The 26,223-nt window shown below is 39.6% G+C and overlaps 1 protein-coding gene and 1 pseudogene across 1 annotated transcript in view; one reads left to right on the top strand and one right to left on the bottom strand.

The window, feature by feature from the left end:
• Positions 1–26,223, bottom strand: part of ca10a (carbonic anhydrase 10 (inactive)a) — a 332,797-nt gene that overhangs the window by 14,995 nt on the left and 291,579 nt on the right. The window contains exon 4 of the mRNA XM_085360340.1: positions 20,748–20,933. Coding sequence (XP_085216466.1) covers positions 20,748–20,933 — 186 coding nt within the window. The remainder of the gene's footprint in view (positions 1–20,747; positions 20,934–26,223) is intronic.
• LOC146626152 (uncharacterized) lies at positions 6,208–7,346 on the top strand (annotated as a pseudogene).

Genomic DNA, 26,223 nt, shown 5'->3' with positions numbered 1-26,223 from the left:
AACACTAGAGTTCTGAGTGGGAAAAGGCCTACAATGCACAAGAACTTCATTGGAACATTCTAAGTACTATAAGTCAAGTAAGGTAAGTTCACAACCCATCTTTCTAAGGTGCTTGGAAAGAAAAGCGTCTGGACTTCTTTAAGATGTTTCAGCTCTCATTCGAGAAGCTTCTTCAGTCCTAAAAGCAATTGGTGGGGAGCCCCAGATTTTTAAACCCTATGGGAGTGTCCCCAAGAGGGTAATGGACCCTCATGGACCCTATTGATCTTCTACCTAATCACACGAGCCAAGGTGTGAAAATGGATGTGCGTCACAATCAGCCAGGGTTTTGGGTGAACCCATTGTGAAATCTAGCCCCACCCTATCATGTGATTTACTGAGGTCAAATGGCCTAGAGTGCTCCACCAGTTGCTCTTCGAACTGAAGTAGCTTCTCGGATGAGAGGTGAAACGTCTTCAAGGAAACTTAAAGAAATCCAGACGCTTTTCTTTCCAAGCTCCTCAGACTACAATGATCTGGATGACTGAAAACACATTTCACATTTTTTTAACTAACTGTTTTCCCTTGTTTGATTAGGTTTAGCCATCAATAACTTTTAGGTTTACATCCTTTCACAACTGTAACTACATGTTTGAAGGCAACAACAAACATCTACAACAAGCCTCTCCTCCATTCTTTTCCATTATCAACAACACTGAAATCTGTAGCAAACAATTATATTTTAGTCATCAAGGGACTGCTATTTAATATCTTCCACACACTGAAAAACACACAAAGCATTTAATGTATATTGTCAGAGCTAGCTTTTCAGAGCTAAGTTCTTAATAATCAATTTCAGGAATGGCAGAAAGAGATTTCATTATTACGACTTACATTTGCAGAAGCATTACCATCAAAAATTTCCAAAAACATATAACAAAAAATAATGTTTCGGCTTAAAGCTGAAAAATATGGGATTCACCTAATACATCAACAGTAACAATGAAACAAGGCCAGCATTAAGTCAAACATCAAACCATAGCTTGTTTGATAAATGCTGGAAATATATCAAAAGATTAAAGAATAATTTTGCACATGATTCCATGGGAAATCTTTTAAAAAAAACAACCACACTAAAACTTTCCACTGAATGCAGCTCTTCTAAGTACTTGGTGAGTTAGCAGCTTCTTTGGCCATTTTTAGGTCAGTTAAACCTGGGTGGAAAGCTGCACTGAATGAATAGGGTATGAATGGTCACTATTACTCACAACAAGGGGTCATGACAGTCTCTTTATGGCATGATGGCTCGGTGCCCTCAGGGATAGGGAAATATGGAGACAGCAAGTCGATACGGGAAAGAAGGGTGCTTAGCACTAACAGCTTTCTAAGCGCTGGGCTGGAAATGATGCTCCCCATCTCAGCTTCAATTAATCCTTGGACCCTTCTTCAGATTAACAGGATAATGTATAGTATCAAGAAACCTGCAAATGGAGAAGTCTTGCTGCCATGTACAAATATGCTGATCACACTCTAGATTTGTATCTGCATTGGCTTTTTGCTGTCGTTTTTCACCATGTTTTTTTTCTAATGTGACAGAATTAGAAGCATCTCCGATAAAATCTGCTGTGCTAATACAAAATAAACTGCAATGGTAATTGAGCATAAACCCAAATTTCGCTTTTTTTTTTTCTTCACTGATATTTTTCTTCAAAACAAGCCATGACTGGTGTTCTGATGCAATTTTAATCCAAGATCCTTCACAACAAAGCTACTGTGGTGCAAATGTGGGTGTAATGTTCCATTTAATAGTGATTAATGATAATTAGAGCAAGAGAAAATAAAATAGGAAGAGTCTCCTCATCTGCAGCTCTGTGACCAATAATCTGCCGCAGCAATATTAGCTCAATGGGATTTTCTGTGTGTGACTATATTTGAAATAGGATATCCAAGGTATGTTTCTGTGGCTGATGGGGATTTAAAATGTTTGAAGCGACTGCCTGTGGCAAATCCTTTTCAAACACCTGACAAGATTTGAATTAAATGTATCTGGAGCCCCTCTTCAGAAATAAGTGCTGTCTCTTTCTGTCTGTGGGGCTGACACTGTCAAATGTATTAGGTGTAAACCTAATGTAATCCATTAAAACTAATATTGAATGGTACTTTCTTAAGTTATTTGTCCACGATCATGTTATTTTATAAGATAATATAAATCGGTAAAAAAAAAAGATGAAGGAAACTGGTCTATTCCTACTGATAATAAGGTTTCAAATGACACCAAAATCTGACATTGTTTTTCAGTTTATGAGATAAAAGTCTCTGCACACATAGGATTGGTTATTGGTTATAAGGACTCCAGCCACCCCAGCCATAAGCTGTTTAACCCTTTAAGACCTACCACAGAACCAAGTCCGCCAGAGCTTATATTATATTTTATATGCTGTAGTGCCATTTTTGGGAGCATTTCAAGTTGATATACATCAATACAACCATTATAGCCCAAATTTTAATAATATGTCTGCATTAAGTGCATAGTAATTACATAAATTGCAAAAAAGTGCAATAAACTACAAAAAAATTAAAAATCATTTTTGTTTTTTTTAACATATATTTCTAGTTAGAGAAATTTAAGAGGCTTATCTCTCAAAACTGCAAATACAAAAAAGTTGCACAAAATAGTTTCCCACCACAGGAAATTTAATTTAAGTGTCTTCATATTTTTATTTTTGAAATACACCAATTTTTATATACTACGGAGCCCCGCAGGGGACATGGGAGAAAAAAAAATTATGACGGACTTTTGCGAGATCTTGCAAAACAAACTCGGGATCTCGCAAAAGTTTTAGCCGCATTCTTCGGAGGCCGCCAGCTCGAAGCCGACCGGGAGGTCGAGGCACGATGTGCCGGGAAAGCGGTATTCCTCCCGGCTGTAGTAGGTCTCGACCTCCCGTTAGCTTCGAGATGGTGGGTGTCAGATCTCCAAAAATGTCGGAGCACTTTTGTAAATATGTGATGTCTTGTAAACCGAGCAGGTATCTGACGTTTACACAACTACATTCGCGCCTCAAAATATCTTAAAAGTGTATTTTGTGACCCAGAAAGAGTAATATTACAACTAAGTAGCTGCCGCCATTGTTGGAATTCAACTTTTGCGAGATCCCGAGTTAGTTTTGAGAGGGAAACACATCATCACGTAGCAATTTCTTTTTTTTTTTTTTTTGCCTGTCCCGTTTGGCTCTTTTGCCTTCAGAATTGTTGTCTAAAGGCAAAGAAAGATGCCCAACGGATTTACTTTACCAAATTGACCATCCCAGCCTTGCCATAATGGTCCATTTGATTCACCTTTTATTGTTTATTTTATTTTCACTTACTGAATACGGGATAGACTTGACTGGGGGAAAGAAGGGGAGAAAGAAAGAGGGAAAGAGAAACAGCTGAGAAGAGGGACGGGGGAGAAGGGCAAAAAACAAAAACCAACAGAACGGGCAGAAAAAAAAAAAGAAATAAAAAATGCATATATCAATCACCTGGATCACCTGCTGAGAAAGAAAAAAGAAAACAAGCAGAAGAGAACAAGTGTAATAGAATAAACAACATCACAATGATATATGGGAATATGACAGTAAATACCAAATATTAAACATTATTGTGCAGCACATAAGATCAACAGAACACAGTGTGCTTTGAGGTAGGAGCCAAAAAGGGTGTAGTTTGTGGGTGTGATCACCCGTGTGTACACCTGTGAGCATGGACGCGCTTGTTTGTTTTTTTTAAAGGTTCCTACATGTAATGATCTGCTAGAGGGTGTGGGGGGGCCACAGCCCCGTCCTCCAGGGCATGAAGCAGGTATGGAGGAGATCAAAATTCCAGACATCCAGAGGCCCCCAGAACACAAGAGACCAAGGAAGACCAACAGAGGGGCAGCTGCGCCACTGTCCCAGAAAGAGCTGAGGAGAGTCCCAGATGAGGGCTCACTCAGCAGCCGCGGAGCAGAAGCCAGGGGGGGTTGCAGTGACGCGCCCGTGAGCTCCGCCGGCAGCCAGCTGTGCCTGAGTGACCGAGCCCCAGGCCAAGAGGCCGGGGGCACCCCACCTCCAAAGTGGCCCGAGCGAGCCCCAGGCTCCATAAGCGGTCGCCAAGGAGTGAGCCGGCGTGTACCTGGACGTCTATCCCCGGACACAAAGAACCACCAATGCACCGATGTCTGAGGGAGTCCGCCACTGGCAGGGGAAGTGGTGGTAGGGGGAGATAGGCCTCCAAACCTTGGAGGGCCTGAGATGTCCCCAGAGAGGTGGCGTCTGACACCCAACCTGACATATAGACACAGACATACAGGCACACACAGATACAAACATCCATTCCCACCCTCATGCTCTCATATGCACTTACTCCACACTCAACCAACGTGGAGACAGACATAAAGAGACGCTGTACACACGATCACACTCCCCAAGCGTACTCTACAAACCGGGTCTAGGTACCCTTGCCCCTGGAGGGGGGAACTGCACCCAGACCCAGGTGGTGTTACCCTTTTCCCTGCGGTAGGGGGAGGCAGACCGCCCCGACTCCGCAGCAGCAGGGAGGCCCCACACTCCAGACCGCAGTCGGACGGCCAACTCCTCCTCCTAGCCCCCCTCCAGCAGGCTGCAGAGAATGGGGGTGAGAGAAGACTCCAAACCTCCCTCCACCCGCTCATTGTAGTGTTGATGCATGTGTGTTCTAAGGTGCATTTAAAACCCAGGAGGGCATGGAGCTACCTGCCAGAGAGCAGCAGGTAAGCGCATGGTCCCTCCTGCTAGGCCCTCAATGTCTACGTGTATTTAAAATTGAGAGGTGGGCAACGACGCCAGGGGTGAGGTGTACACCCTGATGGTACTTTGGATTCCGTGTATCGTGCCCACCCCCAAGATCCTATATGTATGTGTAATGAGAGTGTGAATAATGTGAATGTCTAAGTTGTGGGATAAAGTTGAGGCAGAGGCAGCCAGAAGGGGACGGGGGGGGGGGTAGCCTCCTCTGCACCCTGGTGACATACCCCTACTCCAAGGTCCTGCATGTGTGGGTGGTTGTGGTGGAGCGGGAAGAGGGAGGCAGCTGGAGATGGGGAGGGAAGGAAGGGAGGGGCAAGTGACCCCTCCGTGGGGCCAGCTCCCCCGCTGACCCCAGTGGGCACCCCCATACTCCGCGACCCGCCAGGGAAAGGGGGCCCAGGCCCATCCAGACCGGGGCCCAGTGCAACAGCGCCTCCCGGCCCCACAGAGCCCGGGACAGTCCACCCAACCCCACCACAGAGAAAACTGCACCCACCCCACCATCCACTCATCTTCCAGACTACATAAGACAATAAACACCCAGGCTGAGATCTTCCTCCACCTCTCCTGTATCTCCCCCTCCTGCATCACGTAGCAATTTCAAATATCCAGTGGCCTTGAGGTTTCCATTGATGAAGAATGGACCCACTATCGTTGTACCCCATATACCACACCAAACCATCACTTTTGTTGTTCCAACAGTCTAGAAGGGATCCATCCAATGTGGGTTAGTATCAGACCAATAGTGGTGGGTTTTTTTTGTTAACTTCACCATTCACATAAAAGTTTGCCTCATCACTGAACAAAATCTTCTGCTACTCTACTTTTTTTGCCCATTCTCCAAATTCTGCGCACCGATCTGGGTCATCCTCGTTGAGATGCTGCAGTAGCTGGAGTTTGTAAGGGTGCCATTTGTGAGTAGCTAATATCCGCCGAAGGGATGTTCGACTAATGCCACTCTCCACTGACATGCGGCGAGTGCTACCTTGTGGGCTCTTGCTGAATGAAGCTAGGACAACCACTGATGTTTCTTCATTAGTGACAGTTTTCTTGCGTCCACATTTTGGCAAATCCAACACTGAACCAGTTTCACGAAACTTAGCAAGCAGTTTGCTAACTGTAGCATGGGAGATGGGTGGTCTCGTAGGGTGTCTTGCATTGAAATCTGCTGCAATGACCCGGTTACTGCGTTCACCAGATATCAACACAATTTCGATCCGCTCCTCACGTGTTAACCTTTTCAACATGTCAATGGCTGTGAACAAAGAGAAACTTGTAAATAACTCATGAAAGAATAAAGTTATGTTGAAACCAAGCACACCATTGTTTTTCTTGTGACATTACCAATAAATTTGATGTGTCACATGGCCCTCTTCCTATTGAAAAAACAAAAGTTGTATCCAAGATGGCCGACTTCTAAATGGCCACCACCATGGTGGTGACCATCACCACCCATCTTGAGGAGTTTGCCCCCTCACATATACTAAAGTGCCACAAACAGGACTTTAATATCACCAACCATTCCCATGTTATTACGGTGTATCCATATAAATGGCCCACCCTGTATTTCTATAATGGCAAAGTTTCCAATCTTATTTTTTTTAAAAAAACTGCCACTCACTATTACCCCACCAAGGCAGATACTATATAATGATATATAATATAATTCAATACAGTATATAAAATTAACTCTTCTGTTTGCTTAACTACACCAATTTCAACTAATTATTTTTTGTAGCCTCGAGTTTCTAATGGCTTGTGACAAAAAGCTGGTGTGTCCAAAGCTCCAAGATGGTCACGAGCTAACTGATATGCTAATCCCAAAGGTATTTAAAGTCAAAGCCCTCTATGTAAGGACACTTTTAATAAGTTCCTAAAAGAAACGAAAAAGTATCATCATTTGGGAAAAAATGTCAACAATTTGTCTTCAAGCAAAATAAGATATATTTATTTAAAACATGTTTGGGAGCAACCAAGATGGCTATTTCTTATTTTAATTTGTTTAAGATAAACTATAATTTCTTGCTTTTGATGTATATTTTTGGCCTTTTCCTGTTGAAGACTGAATCAGATAAGGACAAAGATCTTTCCCACATCAGCTCCAAATCAGCATTAAGCAGGTGTGCAACTGATAAGGACAGTGATGATGATTGTTTTGAAGTTGATACTCAACAAATTCAACAGACATGAGCAGCCAAGTCACTAAAATGTTTAGAAGTCATGTTAAGCATGATAACCCTGGCACTAGCAGTGATGAAGAAGATGATACTGGCACCAACTGTATTGCCAGGAGTGTTGGTAAAAAGCAAAGCAAGTAAGTGATGAGAGCAGCATTTGTGATGAAGGCTACATGGCAAGAAGTGATGACAAACCTGGCACAAGCAGTCACAGCAGAGGTTTCATGGCAAGAAGTGAAGACATCCCTGCCATGAGTGTTAATGCTGATGATTACTCTCATATTTAACTCTCGCGGCATCGCTTTCTGGCAATCCTTCAGATCATGAAGAATTAAATCAAGCTATAATTGCAAGCTTGGAGAGTCAGATGTACAGAATTTGAATTAGAGCTTTCCAGAATTGTCAAATGAATATAAAACTTTAAATCTCTATGATCAGTATGACACATATTTTCAAATTCTGTAAGATGACCATGTAGCTGATATATTTAATTTTGTGTTTTCTTTTCTTTTTTTAGTGCAGAAAAAGTCCCGCTTTAAGAGATACTGCTGGAACTGTCAAGCAAAATTAGCACAAAATAGCAGTGCAAATGTAATATAAATCGCTCTGCTGTGTGGGAGGGAGCCTTACATGGTTTTCAAAGGATATCTCATGAGCCCAATTTGATGATGTGTGTGAAATGAGAAAGGGGTTGATTTAGGTGGGCCAAGGAGGGAATTCTTGAGACTACTGATGGACACCATTGCAGGGTCACCCATGTTTGAGGGGAAATAAAACTGCAAGAACTTGGCTCTTGAGAGTACTGGTAATTACCAATTTTTCTAAGATTAATAGTGTGAACTGTCTAACTGATATGGGTCTTTACAGGCAACATTATTGACAGTTTTGCTTTTCCTTTAATTCTGTTGCAGTAAGCTTGGTACATGGTGGTCCTAACCACCTAACTTTCTGTCACCAACAGCATTTTCTCTTCTGGTTGGCAATTCATCAAATCCAACTCTGGAACACATAGCTGACCTGGAACTCTTCAAAAAAAAGTCAAAAAGGTAAGTATATTTATTTTATAAATCTTATATTGCATTAGAAGTAGTTTGTATTCCATTTGAGCAGGACTGTGTTAACTTGTCAAAGTTTTAATATTCACAAATTCATCTGCCTCAGTCAGATCGATGTTTTAAGACTCGTTACGGTGATTGTTCTTCAGGATTCATACAGGTAGATACCAACCATTTAACAGCACTTCAGAAGTTTATTTAGACTATTGAGTGTGAACATATAGTCTTTGTCTCACATTACTCTGTTCATGTGTCTTTGACATGGTTGTCTTTGTGTCTTTTCATTCTTCTGCTGCCTCAGTTTCTGCTGTCATTTTACAGAAAATGCTTTCAGTATGTTGTTAGTTTTGATCGGATATGTTTTCTTATATTTCTTAATTCTTTCTTTTTTTTCAACAAAAAATGTGTAAAAGTGAAGAAAAAACATATTCCCTGATTTCCATCATTTTCTAATAGATTCACTTGTTGAATAATGTTCATTGCGGTCTCATTAATGTTGACATCATTATCTGGAATTATGACATTATTGTTTGTTTGAAGTAATGGCCGGGGTAATGGCCCTTCATCAATGCCATAATAGATATCGACATGAAAAATGTCATTTATAAACGACTGGATTCCCACATTGTTTGTGACACCTGTATGCCACAGCTGAAGAGGCGCCTGTCCTCCTTGTGTAGAGAGATCATGGTTGTTCCACTGATTGACACTGATTCTGCTCTGTACTCTTGCTTTTTCAATCCTTGGCGAATAAACATAATACAGGCAAAAAAGATGCAGCTCATTCAGTGAATCCAACATATCCCGTTCTTCCATAAAATTAAAAATATTTCTAAGGTGTCTTGATACAATTGTGTGGAGTTCTGCCCACAGTCTTTCAATTCTTTGGTTATTACTGAAACACCTGCCTACTCCTCTTATCTGTAACATAAAATGACCATCCTGTATATTTTCCATTCCATGATCATACCTGACCCTTAAGCCAAACCAAAGTTTTGTATTCCTTCCAAAAATAATGATAATACACATGAGGCTCTGTTACTGGATAAGCAATGTAAGTATATGATGGTTTGGCTGAAGCTATCAACACTGCCATGCAGGCTATAAGACACAATTCATCCTAAGCTCAGAAATGGACTTCAAACTTTGGGTGGGTGGGAGAAAATTTTCAGATGTCTAAAACATAGTTTATTCACCTACTTTTTTACAAGGATAACTGGACAAGAACCTGTATATATGCCTGCCATTTCACAGTTGAAACTCTCGCCAACCTCAACTATGTATATGCAACAACTGCAACAGTTTGATTGGTTCATGTACCCAGCTTGGCTTTGTTTTGGCTCGGTCCTAGAAGGGGTGGTGCCATAAGGCATCCTTAGCATTAGAGAGTAAACCATAGATTTCTATTCAAAATTCCAATTAAATATCGCATGTTAGCATTTTCAGCTGAGACAAGAAAAAACAGACGTAAAAATATGTTAACTGATAAACAGATTTAAATGAACTGATTCGAATTTGTTAATAATTTCATCTACATTTCTGAGTAATTATTTTCTGCCTAAGACACTCTGGTGGATTCACTAACACCACTTTTGAACCGTTATCTTAAGACAGGTTATCTAAATGGACCGCATCATTGTGATCAACAAGATCATAAACCAAGCACAGGCAAAAGAACATTGGGCCTATAAGATGCTAATTCTGAATTTCAGTTAAATATTAGAGAGCCTGTGAATATAACGTTGGTAAATATTTTTTTAACATAGTGCCCATGTGACCTTGCTTCAGTATTACACGGGCCAAACGGAGAAGAGGAATTTTTCTTTGTGATGGATCACCTACATATTATGTCTCCACAGTGAACTGAAAGCACTCAAAGCAGCGGCTGCCTGGAAGGAGGAAAATCAATCTAAAACTTACAGCACACTTTAGAAAAGGGTTGGTGAAAATGATGTTGTTGTACCTAATGGGCTAAAACAGTCACCACAATGATTCACACTCTGACGGAATTTCACTCTATGTATAATATGTAGGATGATCATGACCCAGTGTTCTGGTAAAGTTTAAAGAAACTAAATATTGACAACTGGCATAAAAATGCAAAAACAAAGAAAGACTCAAAAGTGCTTGTTCATAGTCGGACAGCCAGCTCTCACTGGTTGATGATGATCCAACCGATTTGGATTACTTTAAAACACACACACAAAAATGTACTTCCTCTTTCAGTTCTAATGTTTTATATATCAGGGGATGATAACAGTTATCTGGTCTTTCGTAGGTTATATAAATAATGTTACTGGCTTAACATTAACTAAGGCTCCTCAGTGTTACCTGTTACATCTCAAAACTGAATGCTTTTTGTCTGGTTTGACTGAAATGACATGCAGCACATTTATGTGTAGACAAAAGAAAAGTGAAACACTGAAGTTCAGCTGCATAGCCAATCTTATTGCCGAGCAAGTAACTATTATTACTGTGCTGTTGGTATTTTAAAATGGTTTACAACATTTACACAAAAGGTTTTTTTCTCTTAAACAATGCATAGTATGATTCAGAATAGATTGATGCCATTTAAAATATAGTAGAGTAAAATTTTTGCTTGCGTCATTGTTAAGAGACTCAGTGTTTTTTAATTTTCTCAGAAAGGCTTGAATTTAAAGCAGTTCAAGAAAATATGAATAAAGTTGGCCTTCAGATCAAGTAGTGTAATTACAGTACTCAGTTATATTAGTGAGGTCCATCTTCTATTCCTCATTCAGCCTTCGATGTCTTTCATTGTTTGGTTACTTCAGTAACCTTCAATAGACTATCACTGTTTACATGGTGCTCACTAAAATGGCTTTTGATTGTCTAGTACCCATTTAGCACTCAGTATGCTTTTATAATGCAATGTACTGAGGAGCTCCTGTATATAAATGAGATGTACACAAGAGGAGAAAGAATCAGCATACCGGGAATTATTAATTGTGTGTGTGTGTGTGTGTGTGTGTGTGTGTGTGTGTGTGTGTGTGTGTGTGTGTGAGAGAGTATTTGGGTGATGTGTGTTGTGCATTGGCTGGCTGGTATTCCAGTACCTAGGGGTTAATTTATGCATGCAGCTCTGCTCTCCTGAAGCAGCCACTCAATTTAATCTGAAAATGAAACACCTTGGTTTTTTTAACAGGTGCTAAAATATTATGTGTCCACCAGGCTAGCTTCTGTTTTTACACAGAGAATGCTCAGCCATTATCATTATTTTCTACCTTTATTCTTATTTTTATATGTTTATGTGTATTTACATGTTTATGTATCTCTATCTTTATCTATAAATAGCCATGAAAGACATGGAAGTACAGTTTAGTTCTACACTGCCGGATATAATTTTAAAGATCATCTGCTTTTTTTGTTTTGGGTTGGGTTTTTTGTTGTTGTTTTTTAAAACGGCAATAACTTCAAGTCATTATTTTATACGCGATGTTATCAGTTTCTTTTTTTTCTAGAGGGAGAATTAGTGTAATTAGACTGAGTAATGAGCTGCCACCTAACACTATGAAGTTTTATGTAATAATAAGAAAGACTTTCTGTTCTTTATTAAATTCATTATGTTCTGCCACTCTTTTATATTTATTTAATACATTTCATTCATGCATTTTTTTTGGTATGCAGTAAAGTAAATGTGAGCTAAACACACACAAACACCCTCACACACAGAGACATAAATAAAAACTTAGGCAAACACAGTTACATACAATTTTTCAGCAAAGTGGAAGAGAAAGACCAAAGAAAAAGCCATGCTGAGTTTGACAATAAAAAGGGGTGATTAAAAAATGAAAGCTTGAGTTTTAATGCACTCACATATACACAAACACGTGCCATTCCTGCCACAGGAAGCAATTTCAGAAAGAGGTTCTGCTTTAAAAAGTTTGAATATTCCACTCTTTGCTCACATTTCAAGGATGTGCACAGCGTCAGCAAAATCTGCACATCAGGCTAGGGAGCTGGCAAGCGAGAATTTTTCTTCATTTTCAATTATGAAGAATCTTATTGGACCTTGAAATCACAACTCTAGCTCTGAGAAGGGCTATGGCGGGGGGTGGTGAAGGATGAGTAAGATGTTTTCTAGTTGCCATTTTAACCAGAAACAATTGTTTGAGTGAGTAGAATATGACAAAATGGAATAGGATGAAAAACGGGAACATCCGTTGGCTATCTCCTGGCCTTGGTTTCCCTGTTATTTGCCAGCTTGCATGCAGTACAACTGACAATATATGCAAGAGGTGAGGCCAGGTATTAAGCTGAAAAAATAAAAAATAAAAAAAGTTAACTGTATTCATGCTTTTCATAGGTCCAGTTCAGAAACTGAAAGACTGCTTTGCATCCCCCCCCCCCCCCCCCAAGTCTCGACCTCAACATTATTGAAGCACTATGGGATCAACTTAACAGGGAAAGCTCTGTTCTGTTCTCTGTCTAGATGACCCCACAGTAAAGGCAGCCAACTTCTAAAGAAGAGATTCGGAATGTCCTTCAAGAACCCTGAAGAACTATTTCTGAAGGCTACTCAAGGAAAAACTCCCAGAGAGAGCTCGGGCTATCTTGAAGAATTAAGGTGCTCATAACAAAAACTCTGTTTTTGGTTTATATGCTAGCTTCCCATTTATTTTGCACATTGTGTTAATTAATGGCTGCACACATTTTGCATTGTCCTAGCAAAACCTAAAGAATTTTTTCTTTTGGTGTTTAATTTTTTGTGTTTGATTGAAACGTAGCAAAAACTAAATGACATTTCACAGTGTGTGACTCTGCTCCTCACAGATTTATTTAAATCTGGTAGCCTCAAGCATCTGGTAGAGTGGGAGGTCTTGTGATCTACCACGGCAGGTTTCACCTATTTATGTGCCAGTCAAGAACTAATTTGAATCCATTTCCCTATAACTTAATGGACATATCCCTATAGTCACCTCTGTGTATAGCCCAACTAACTCCAGTGCTGATTTTATCAATGAATATGCTGCTTTTCTCACCCATTTTGTTCATTTTCCCCATATTACTGGGAGACTTTAATATTACATATGGACAATATCAATAATCATCTCTCACTAGGGACATTACTTCTTGCTTGGATATGTTTGGACTGCTGCAGCATGATGATTTCCCTACACACTGCAAAGTAAATATCCTGGACCTAATCGGTTGTTCTGGCATCACTCGTCTTAACTGTATAGCAATTGATCTCCCCCATCTTTGGCCGCATATTAATATCTTTTGATGTTAATTTCACTCTATCCAAAGCAAATATCCAACGTGTCGTTTCATTTCACAAGATCAAAGGCATTAATTTAAATGCTGTTTTGAGTGGTATTGACAGTCTCCCCAGCATAAATCCTCCATCCACCCCTGAAGAACTAGTTGCTCATTATAATGATGGCCTCCGTGGAATTTTAGATGCCCTGGCTACTTTATAAAACACTCACCTTTTTCACCCACTCTGGACGATGGTTTGCGTTTGAATTATGTCAGCTGAAAGCTAAAGCCCTTCATCTGGAACATCTCTATGAAAGATCTGGACATCCACAAGAAAATGTACAATAACCATAGTCATCTTTAAAAAGGATGCTATACCTTCAGCAATATCTTCTTAATATGCAGGTTTAGTCAGTTTAGGTGAAGGGAACACAAGGGCCCTTTTCTCCATAGCCATCAATTTGTATTCTGCCACTTATTGTAATACTTAAATGTCATTTTTGAACACTAAAGTTTACAAGATTTACAAGCAACTAACCACTTTTTCACTTCCCTCAGCCTATGACTCAACCTTGCACAAAAGTAATTCGCACTGAAATATCTCTAGCATTAACTCTTGCGTGCGTGTTAAATTGTCGGTGCTCAAACTGTCTGTCTAGATTGTATGTCTACATTATTTGTATGGTTATTTTATTATATAGTTTCATATAATGTGCTAGCATATGTGCACTTTTACGGAGCTGCTTTTTAATCTCGTTATACTGTGTATAATGACAACAAAGGCTTTCAGCTTCAACTATTCCTTTGGTGCACTTTCAAGTCTGACACTTTCCTCTGTTTCTGAATTTTCTGACTTAATCTGAAATCCAAGCCATCCACTTGTTGATTGGAGTTTCTACCCTCTTGGTTGGAGCCTACTGACCCTCTCTGAACACCATAATACCTGCTATTATTCCTTCTTCCCTCACCTCTGGTATTGTTCCCTGATTTCCCAAATCAGCAGATAACACCTATACTTAAAAAAAAACCTGGCGCAGCTTGCCAAAATTTCATCAATCGTCGTCGTAAATCCAACCTAGCCTTTATATCTTAAATCCTTGAGAAAGTACCTGCATCTCAGGTCCCACTCACTTGTCTGGTTGTAACCTTTGTGAACAATTCCAGTCTGGTTTTTGCCAAACGCCCTTTTCATGGCAGCTGACTCTGGCTTATTAACCATTGTAATCGTCCTTGATCTGTCTACTGCCTTTGACACTATATCCTATAGCATTCTTCTTGAGACTCTTGCTTCTATTGAAATCACAGATACAGCCTTAGATTGGTTTGAATCTTATCTCTATGGCAGCACTCAATTTATTCAATTATAAAATTTAAAATTCAGTTCATTTCCAGTTACTACTAGAGCTCTTCAGGAATCTGTCGTGGACCCTCTTTTATTCATCATCTATATACCTCCTCTTGGTCATATTTAATACCCGTTTCATTGTAAGATATATGTACTGTTTAATGCACGAGTTACAATAAACAACACATATCAGGAAACAGTATTTTTACATCAAGCATTTAAAAAGTTTGTTATGAGGCTGTAGGAAAGCAGTAGTAGTGGTAGTAGCCGAAAGTAAACTGATATTAGTCAATTGAAGCATTATGTTAGTTGCTAGGTGTTTCCATCCAGCATGTGCTGACTTTCAGTCAAATAAAATTTAAAAATGTAAAAAGAATCATCTTTATAGAAAGCTAAAAAGAACTCATTCAAATTATTTTGAACTTGCAACCTATTATGTGTAACTGTCAATTTCCTCCAATGTCTGTATTAGAGTTAGCGTGGCCACACAATGTCCACAATATTTTGGTACTGCAAATACTAAATAGGGGGGAAAAAGAGCAAAAATACCTGCAGCCACCAGTACTACCCCTCAGGGTCATAGTACATGTACCTAGGGTATGAATTTGAAAATCATAGGTGACTTCCTTCTTATAGTGTTCACAAGATATTAAGAAATCTTGATCTCTGACCTTGACCTTGAAGTTAAGGTCACTGAGATTTGTCAGTATGATCCGCAAACATAAACTAAGATTTACGAATGTGTGTAGGGATTACCTTCTAGGAAAATAAATGTTTTTATAGTATTTGGGTAGAACTCTCTTCATACTGACTTTGTTAAAGTATCCCAGCACAATAAATATTACTTCTAGGTTAGAGTCCTGTAAACCAACAATAATGTTGTACAGTTTGTTCAGAGCTGATCTGTCAGCTTGTGAGGGGATGTAAAAAGCCAAGATTTGTATATCACCTTCCATTCTCTGAAGGAGGAAAAATGATTTCATTAATTATAATAAATCTCTCTGTCAGGACTGCAGTTACTTTTGCTGCTGCACAAATTTGTTATTGGCCATGACAGAATGCAGCAATGTGAGTGGCTCATGAACAAAGCCAGTGAAACTAATTATTTCGCTCATCAAAAATTTTAAATGGAATAGCACAAAAAGCACACTTTTTTATGCATGAAAAAAAGCATGCAGAAGTCAAATTAGATGCTTCACCGCCATGCCTATGACAGGGCTGTGCCTCTTGGAAGGACTGATGCGAATCACTACAGTCATGCAAGAGGTAATTTCACATTTGGAGATTTCGAAGGGAGGTTTTTTGAAATCCACTGTGTAAACTAAACAAATGGAGACTTTTGTAGATGTTCAATTTTTCTTTCAAACAATATATGTTTCCATGGGATCATTAGATTCCACGTGCTCCATCTATAAAGTCCTTATAATTCTGCATTTTGATTGTATTGAAATTCCTCAAGTACAATTTTAAAGTGAATCCATTTTACTTCACTTACTTTTTCCAGTGTTGGCAAGAAAGAACTCTCAAATCAAAGTATTCACTCACCATTCCAAATCACTAAATTGTTCCAATCACTTTCATGGCCACAGGTGAATAACATCAAGCACAGCTCTTTCAAAAAAACATTGGTTGAGCCTATCATACAGTATCTCATCAACCCTGATTCAGTAGAAAGAAGTAGAAAAACCTACTGAATGTCACGCTACTTCTTAATGTTTTTAAGTTAATTTTTTAATATAAAAAGCTGTGTTTCTTAACATTGTTTCACAAAGTAGGAAACAATTCTAAAGATTTTTAGAGGTCCCCCCTCGAACTTATTATTGTTCTATTATGTACTGCCACAATGTATTTCTGGTGGCATTTATTACCCACGTAGCAAGCAGGTCTGGCCCGGATCTGGTATCAAGCCGGCACTGCTGGCTGACTTCTGGCATGGTAAGATGTATGTCATCAGGATATGGGCCAGGCCTGGCATAGATGGCACTGTTTATGCGATGTGGCATGCCATATCTGGCCCAATTGTGGTTCGGTTTATGTGGCCCAGGCTCATAGAAAACAGGTCTGGCCCGGATCTGGCATCAAGCTGGCCCTTCTGACCGACTGGCGTCACGTCAGGGTGTATATGTCAACCAGATGTTGACATACACCAGTTATGTTCCTATTTTCCTACTTTAGTTAGAAGACCCAAATGCCATGTTGCAATACTATACTGCTATGGTAGCCAATGTTTCAAATGCAGGTTTGAGACTGTACACTGTATCCAAAACCTAGTGAGGGTTTACTCATGTTTATCACTGTGTGGCTGTAGCTCAGGAGGTAGAGCAGGTCACCTACTGTTCAGGAGGTTAGTGGTTCGATCCCTGGCTCCTCCAGTCTGTATGCCAAGAGTAATGAATGTGTATGAATGTAGTTATGAAACACTCAGTTTAGAGAAAGTGTGTGAATGTGACATGATAGAGCACTTTGAGTAATCTGGGATAGGGAAAAGCGCTATGCGAATCAGTCCATTCACTGTCCGAACAGAGTTTCTTCATGTTACTTTTGCACTATTATGTTCCAGCACATGTTGTTATTACATGTCCTGATTAAGGTACACATTACGCTGACATCTGGGGCCAGAACTGAAACTGTTCTGGGCCAGCACGGTGTGTCTGCTGCTGGTCCATGTGTGGGCCACATCTGGCAAACCAGATCTGGGCCACCAACAAACCTTAGAAAGAGTAAAAACACTGTTTTTATATCACTGTACACACACCTGTGCCATTGCTACCATCGTAACTATGGTTGTGTTTTTGGGGAAGCACTGATGGAAGTTGGTTGTTTCCAGGGGTGGGAAGTAATGAAGTACAAATACTTTGTTACTGTACTTAAGTACAATTTCCATGTATCTGTACTTTACTTGAGTAGTTTATATTCTGACTACTTTTTACTTTTACTACCTATATTTTTAAACAAATATCAATACTTTCTAATTCTTACATTTTCTAAAAACATGCTCATTAATTTTGCTTTAATGCAATTGGGTTGAGTTATTATTTTGTCATTCTGAGCCTTCAAACATCAAACCAATTTGAGTCTACACAGAAACACATGAAAGGCAATCCTGTTTGTGTATTATCGCCACATAAAAAGAGACGATGTGTGCCAAAGTCAAGTGCCAAAGTTGGACGGTGGTTTTTTTGTTTGTTTGTTTTGTTGTGTTTTTGCCACAGTTCCAGAATGACTGCAGGTCTCCATAAGTTGCGGTACTTAAGCATTTAGCTAGCACTACTGAAGAGGAGTGAACATAAAGTGAGTGACTTTTTTAAGTGTCAGGTGATTTTAAATACAGCGTTTCTATCAGCTCAAAAAACATCAGCAAACACACAAACTGTTTGTGTGTGGTTTGTCTCACAGTGTGTTGCTATCTAAAGGTCCAGCTACTGCATTTCACAGGGAGAGAAAAGAAAGAGAGCTAACGTCACTTACAGATGGAGAAAGACAAGAAAGACAGGACAGGAGAGGAAGAAGAGAGTTTAGATTTAAAGGTAAGGACTGCTCAATGGTATTTGATAAACTGGAAATTTAAAGCTTACATATAAGGCCTCGTGTTTTTAATCAGATATTAGGTAATCAGATAAACATGTAACATTGTGTTTTTCATATTGTGAAACATGCTGCAAATCAAACTGAGGCGGAGTAACTACACATGATGATTTATCAGCTATGATAAAGCATCATGCAACGTTAATTACTTGTCACCTCACAGGACATTGATCAAAACTGTCTAATATGTCTCTAATCAGAGAGATTTGTGTGTAATTACAAACGACAGCAAAAGCACTTCCAGTGTCACCTCAGTATGTTTGGAAAATCTTTTTTGACAAACTCATTATGGCTCAGCTTTTTCTGCTGCTGAAAGCAAGGGAGTACAGCATGTCTTTCTTCTCTAATGACCAGTATGCCTTAATGCTGGCCAGAAATAAATGCCTTAATCTTTCCTTTCTGCTTGTTCCAATTACTATTGCCATATGAGTCTGTTCTGTACTACCGACCTGTACAAACACGCAAACTTAAACGTACGATTAGTATTTTTTTGAGGTTATTTAATTTAAAAAAAAAATATACATAATTAGATTGTAATTACATTTCAAAAAATGGATGCATTCTCATAAACTTATAATGAATACATTAAAAATACACAGGAGCAGGCACTGGTTTGTGGAAATCGCCATGTTCCCCCAACATATTTGAATATAGTGGTCTGTTTTATCGTCAGAAAAGAGGTCCCCTTCCCTAAATAAGTAAAAAATAAATAAATAAATAAAATGTATTATTATTAAAATGCAAAGGAAAGCGAAGGCCACCAGAACCGTAATGAAATATCATCCTCTTCATCCTCACCTGAAGCTTTATACCCTGAACTAAAGTCAGGGCTCTAATGCACAAAAATACACATAAACATGCGTCATTATTTCTAATATTGTCCCCGTTACTTAGGAGATTGGCCATGGGATCCTCCTGTCTCAGGACCGCTGGCTACCCGCTAAACAACAAGTGTGCTAAAAATCCCATTTTAACAATATTACATAAAAGTCAAGGACAGTTCCATTAATGGACCAGGAATACTAGATTTTAGTTAGCTGGTTAGATTTGGTTAGGTTGACATAATTCACTTTCCCTGTTCCATATGTTGCACCTGAAAAAACATCATTTATTGCAAGTAGGGATGGGTATTGATAAGGTTTTCACGATTCCGATTCCATTTTCGATTCTGTTTAAAGATTCGATTCTTTATCGATTCTCTAATCGATTCTTTTTAAAAAGGAGAACACTAAGGTCGATTAGCTTAGAACTTTGTTTTATATCTTCTCTTTGAATAAGATAGAAATTTAGGAGTAACATGGCCATACAAACCCAACAGTGAGATCTTAAGAGATCCAGCCTACGGCTCTTCAATGGGGTGTCACAGGGTCCCCAGGACCTAAATGCAACGCACAGTAATGGCAGGTTTTGTAATAAGGCAGATCGCGCTAACATAATATGCACTGTTAGTTAATTATTTACCTGCCGCATTAACAGGAGAGGACGTGCAAATGTTACCGCTGCTGCTGGGTTGAGATTCACGAGTCCGGAGCGAATTAAAAACACGACATTCATTTAAGCTCATCGCGTGTTCTGTGAGCAAATGCTTTTGCATATTCGTCGTGTTTCCTCCCTTAAACGAAATATCTACTTTGCAAGTATTGCAAGTTGCCCTGTGGTCATCCATTCTCGTAAAATATGACCAAACATTTGAGCGTTTGATGCCAGGTAAATGATGCTCCACAACGTGGTGATGTCATTCGGGGCGACTGGAATCAATAAGGGAATCGTTTGCAAAAATGGCAAACAATTCCAAGGAATTGAAACAGTGGGAACTGGTTCTCAACAAGAACCGGGTTTTGATACCCATCCCTATTTGTAAGCCCTCCCTGCCTGCCATAACAGGATGTGACAAGATTAAAGACCGTGGAGAAAAAAGGGTTGTTTTCTTAATTTCATGAAAATGCATGTGCGTGTCAATGTTATCTTCAGATAGCAATGCAAATTATGCTCATTAAATATATTTTGAATAAAGAAAAATTAAAAAACAAAAACCTACCTTCTGGCTTGACACATACCTGCATGTTTCTGTGACATAAAGCACAAGCTGACATTTTCCCCCTGATACTACTGAGTGACTTTCATGTCAACATGAAACACATGCCTGATCATTTAGTGCACTTGGAGCTGATCAGTATTTTAAAATTGAGCTGCAGTGCCTACCACTGATTTCAGGGACTTCACTGATTTGCAGGATTTAAAGCAGTAGATGTTGTTGCGATAAAGAATGTATCAAGATGGTGTCATTCTTTTATTCATCAGACTGCTGTAAGAAATGTGTATTATTTCAGGAATGATGAATTAATGAATCAATGTTTTAATATCTTCTCCTTCAGCAGTAGTGTGGCTAGCACTGGCTGGAGAATTTGCAAGACCAACTTTTTATCTTTGACAACCAACTACTAATTTTGATATAATGCTAGTCAGTGAAATAGATTTTCATTTTCATTTGGTAATTTATTTAGTTAAAATTTGCTTTGCAAAAACACCTATTTTTATGGCTAGCTATTTCACATAATAGTTTCACATCTGCACACACCTCTCCAGAGAAGGCCTGTCCGTTAAGTAGGTGCTCTGAGCCCAGGACATCCTCACTGCCAAAGTGTAGCCGGATCTCCTCCAGACGGTGGCTATACGTCATTGGCCCTCCAGAGATGTTAACCAGGTGCTCCTTGTCCAGTCGAAGAGAGACGTGACGGCCTGTGTTGTACATTGTTCCTCCCACCTGAAAAAAACAAACAAAACAGATGGCGCACAGGTGATTAAATATTAATATGAGGTGCAGTTGTGAGCGGGACAAACATTACGACAAAGTTAATTATCAGTTTCACCAGTTATAAATAGATCATTTTTACCATACTGCCCCTATAAACCCAGGCAGCTTTTGGAGAAAACTTAAACCTGGAGCTCCAAGTGCCGGAACCATAAGATAGGTTAAATGCTTGTTGTACAGAAACAATTTTGAGGGAACACTGTTACAAAAAAGGACTAACACAATATGATTGGGTGGAAAGTGTGTAATACAATATATTCATATACCCAAAGATTATCTGCGTGCAGGTTATATAAAAAAGTGAACTGGCAGGAAGTGCTAAAGCAATACAAAAAAGTTTGACCAAATCTTACACCCGATTCTTTAAAAACTTCAGTATCTTTTGTGTTGTTGTTTTTTTTATCTGTAGGTTTAAAACACTTTTTACTGAATGGCGTTGGAGAATGGTGAAGGAAATGTTGGCTTTTTTGCAATTTTTAAGCTATATCAGTTTGGCTTTTATTAATATGGAGATGTGGGTGTCTTGCATTTTTGAAATGTAAGTATTTACTAATGACATGCGGTCAACAGAACTAATGCAGAAACAGTCCCGAGGGCTTTATTTTAATTTGGCAGAACTCTGACCCAGTAAAAAGAAAGGAAGGTTGAAATAATCAGGGTAGAGTCACAATTCATAATACATGGGAAATAGGGTATATATTAGTAGCTTTGCTTATTTATAATATTATTCATAATCATCAGTGTTTCAATGTAAAGCATTGGTATTCATGCCGTGACTCTGCACGGACTTCCATCTACTCTTTCTCTGCATCTGCTTCTCTTCTGCTCTTTCATTCCTTTTAGTGCTAGCGCTTTCAAAATGATCCCCCTCAAACCCCCACCCCCACACACACTATTATAAAAATCCTAGCAAAAAGGAGTCTGCCTTCACATTGTAAATATTTTATAGATGCCCTGAAAAGTCAATAATTTGAAAGGAGAAACAGATAGGAAAAGAGAGTGATGCAAAGAGGAGATAAGTACTGTTAGGAGAGAGGTGTGTTGAATTTAGTGCCAAAAGAGGAAGAGTAACGAGGTAAAGTGAGGCTTTGTTGGCTCCCTGGCAAGGCAGTGGAGGTGAGGTGAGAACCCTGAAAAGGACAGAAAAATCTTATCTCCCTCAAGGTCTAAAATCAGAGACTAAGGTTCTTCCTTTGAGTCAGTGGCCAGCTGTCTTAGGAAATGGTCTGTACTGAAGTATGGTAGTTTGGTACGTAATGGGGGCAAGACATTTATATCTTCAATTCTTTACATATTTTACAGTCAATCTCCAAATACATTGAAGCTTGAATAATATTCTGTTTAGAAAAAGGAAACCAAGAAGAAATGTAATAATTTAATAACTCATTATATCATTAAAAAAACGCTAACTGGAACCAAATAAAACCAATTTATTTAGATCCTGAGACTAATCTTACGGAGAAAAAAGTGACTCCAACTTTGGTTTGGTTCACCTAGATGCTAATTTATACTCTTGTGTTTGAAAATCTGTTGAATGAATTCAGCATTAATTCTTTTAACGTGAAGTTATTTTTCTGGGTGCTTGGAACTTGGGAAAAATAGATGTACAAGTCCAAAATTACCTGACTTTCACCCCACATGACATGCAAGCAGGTCTAGCATGGTAGCTGGACAAACTGGCAAAATGCAGTGGTCTGCATGTTTGACAATGGTGACATTATCGCTTTAGTCACTGCAAAATGCTAACTCTGTCTGTATGTGTTGGGGGCCTTGGGTAAGTGTTAATGACTGGAGCCTGGCTGTGAGATACAGGTAGTGACGTGTGGTTGGAATGAGAGGTGAGGAGTGGAATTATATTTGTATTTTACAGTAAAAGAGAAACATGCAGCGTATGACTATGCAGCGTTTAAAGCTTGGAAGTACTGACATTACTTTAAGGTTTATCCTGTAAAACCGGACAAAAACATTAGCGTCTGCTGTACACTCTGCGTGGGAAGAAAACTTCTTTCTACAGCAAAAAACTTAAACCTCAAATCTGAGCAAGCACCTAGCACGCTGCTATGGGAATGTGAAATTCATAGAGAAACCCCCCGATCCTCCCACTGACATGGCAGCTACAGCCCTGGGCAAACCTCCACCCGCCCCACTCCTGCTAAACAGGTTTTTTTTTTACTTCAAACAAAAAACATCATCTGTTTCTGTATTTTATTCCCAGAAGCAGGGCATAAATCATTATTTTAACTGTTTAGCTCTATTCACTCCTGTTCATTGAGGATTGCCTTACTGGGGCCCCCCTGCTGTTCAGCTGGATGAATTACAGCAATTTTTTAATTTTTGTAAACATACAAAAATATTTTATTTTATGTGCTGGAATATGTGAAGCAGCGGGAATGAGGATCAGCACCTCCAAATCTGAGGCCATGGTTCTCAGCCGGAAAAGGGTGGAGTGCCCACTCCGGGTCGGGGATGAGTTCCTGCCCCAAGTGGAGGAGTTCAAGTATCTCGGGGTCTTGTTCACGAGTGATGGGAGAAGGGAGCCGGAGATCGACAGACGGATTGGGGCTGCAGCTGCAGTAATGCAGACGCTGCACCGGTCCGTCGTGGTGAAGAGGGAGCTGAGTGTAAAAGCGAAGCTCTCAATTTACCGGTCGATCTACGTCCCTACCCTCACCTATGGCCACGAGCTGTGGGTAGTGACCGAAAGAACGAGATCGCGGATACAAGCGGCAGAAATGAGCTTCCTCCGAAGGGTGGCTGGCCTCTCCCTTAGAGATAGGGTGAGAAGTTCGGCCATCCGGGAGGGGCTCAGAGTAGAGCAGCTGCTGCTCCACATCGAAAGGAGCCAGCTGAGGTGGTTCGGGCATCTGACAAGGATGCCCCCTGGGTGCCTCCTGGGTGAGGTGTTCCAGGCATGTCCCACCGGGAGGAGGCCCCGGGGAAGACCCAGGACACGCTGGAGAGATTATATCTCTCGCCTGGCCTGGGAACGCCTTGGTATTCCCCCGGATAAGCTGGAGGAGGTGGCTGGGGAGAGGGAGGTCTGGGCCTCTTTGCTTAGGCTGCTGCCCCCGCGACCCGACCCCGGATAAAGCGGATGAAGATGGATGGATGGATGGATGGTGCTGGAATATGCAGAGGATAGGTTTAAATGTTAAACACATTTATTTCAGTCAATGTTGCATCTAATTAAATTTTTGCTTGATGTAATGTGCATATAATTAAAGATAAAATCTAATAAAACAATTAATAAAAAGAGACTATTTCATTTGATTCAATTTTATATGATGGATTATGCAGAAAAAATAGAATTGGGCTGAAAGGTCTATTGCTTTATTATGTATTCAGGTTGTGTACCAGGTTTTTAAAAAGTAATAACATAACTAATTACTTTTGAAAATAAGTCATCAGTAAAGGATTACTTTCTTGGAAAAGCAATTAGTAATTAGTAAATAATTAGTATTTTCAAGTAACTTGACCAACACTGGTTATAGGTGAGGTCTGTGACCTAATTATGCCAATAATTTCATTAGAGGTGATTTAAATAAAATAAAAAAAAAAACCCCAAAATAAAACCACAATAAAAAATTGTTGGAGCACCAAAATATATTCTGGAAAGATAATAAAGGCATAAAAAAGTCTTATGCAACAGGATAGACAGAGATCACATTTAGCTACATTTACCCAGCTGATGGGAACCATGCTTGAAGAATAAATCAATATACAGTTGAGTAAAACTTGCTTACTTCATCTTGTCATGTTCCTGCTGCAACAATTACAAGGCAATGTAGTGGAAAGGTTGCAAACGAAACAAAGACATTATATTCCAATCTGCTTTCTCATTATTCTTTTGAATGCCGACACGTTTGCAAGTGGTGAAGTAATTATTACACACAGATTGTGGCGTTCATATTTTCTGTGCACTGAATGTATTTATCAAAATCACTGGCTTTTGTACTTAATTCATAAAAACACAGTCAGAGAAACAGATGACCGTGTATTGCTATACTGAGCCCAGATGAACACCACTATATGACAGTCAGAAAAAAAAACAGGAGCTAAACTCATCACATGTCTCAGCATTCTAGTATTATACTGATTATATAGTCTCTGGCTTTATGTTAATGGGTTCTGAAAAACCCAAGGAAATGCTCTGCCACACACGTGCCCTGTTATTTGTTGTGAATATTGCCATGTAAATTGTATTTTTAAAATTCAACAATCACAAGCCCCAAACTGAGACCTGTCCATCTTCTAAGCAGTTCCAGGAAGTTTAGCTGTCACCATAAACTAAGATCACTTCATTTTTTAAATGAATACTTTATTGGCTATGTATTCATTAAATTCATAAATCAATGATCCAGGTGCTTGATATATGCATTTTTTTTTCTTTCTTTTTTTTTTCTGCCCATTCTGTTGGTTTTTGTCTTTTGCCCTTCTCCCCCGTCCCTCTTCTCAGCTGTGTCATGGTCCGGAGTCTGCGACTCCGTGTTTATGTTTAGTTTATTAGTATTCTGTGGTTTTGGTTACCTTGGGTGTTTGTACTCTTCTGTTTCATGGTTCATGTTCCTATGTTCTGTGTCCCCCAGTCTGTGTTTAGTTGGTGTGTTGTGTCATTGCGTGTATGTGTTTCCTGTTTTATTGTGAAGGTCTGCGTCTTATGTGAGTGTTTTCAGTTTGCCTCCCTACTCTCGTCACGTAATCACTCCCAGCTGTGTTCCCCACCTGTGTGTAATCTCCCTGTGTTCTCTGAGTGTATTTAAGTTGTATCTTCTGTCATGGTAGTTGCTGGTTCGTCTGTGTTGTTTCCCCTCGGTCTCCCTGCGTCTCTCCGTATGTATTTCCCCGGACCTCCCTGCATCCTCGTTTCTGGTTTGTCTTATTAGTTTACCCAGTTTAGGTTTCCAGTATCATGTTTTGTCGCCACCGCTGTTTGTACTTACCCACCCCTGTAAATAAACACTCACCTGCACCAGAGCTGCCGCCTTTTTGGTCCCTTTCTACAATTCCACACGGCTTGCCCCGGCAATCCGTGACAAGCTGTTTCTCTTTCCCTCTTTCTTTCTCCCCTTCTTTCCCCCAGTCAAGTCTGTCCCGTATTCAGTAAGTGGAAAATAAAATAAACAATAAAAGGTGAATCAAATGGACCATTACGGCAAGGCTGGGATGGTCAATTTGGTAAAGTAAATCCGTTGGGCATCTTTCTTTGCCTTTAGACAATAATTCTGATGGCAAAAGAGCCAAA

Source organism: Diplotaxodon limnothrissa, linkage group LG8, assembly GCF_057381915.1.
Source record: "Diplotaxodon limnothrissa isolate DT_005_m linkage group LG8, D_limnothrissa_male_GT1.1, whole genome shotgun sequence".
Lineage (NCBI taxonomy): Eukaryota > Metazoa > Chordata > Actinopteri > Cichliformes > Cichlidae > Diplotaxodon > Diplotaxodon limnothrissa.
This window is presented reverse-complemented; position numbering and strand designations above follow the sequence as displayed.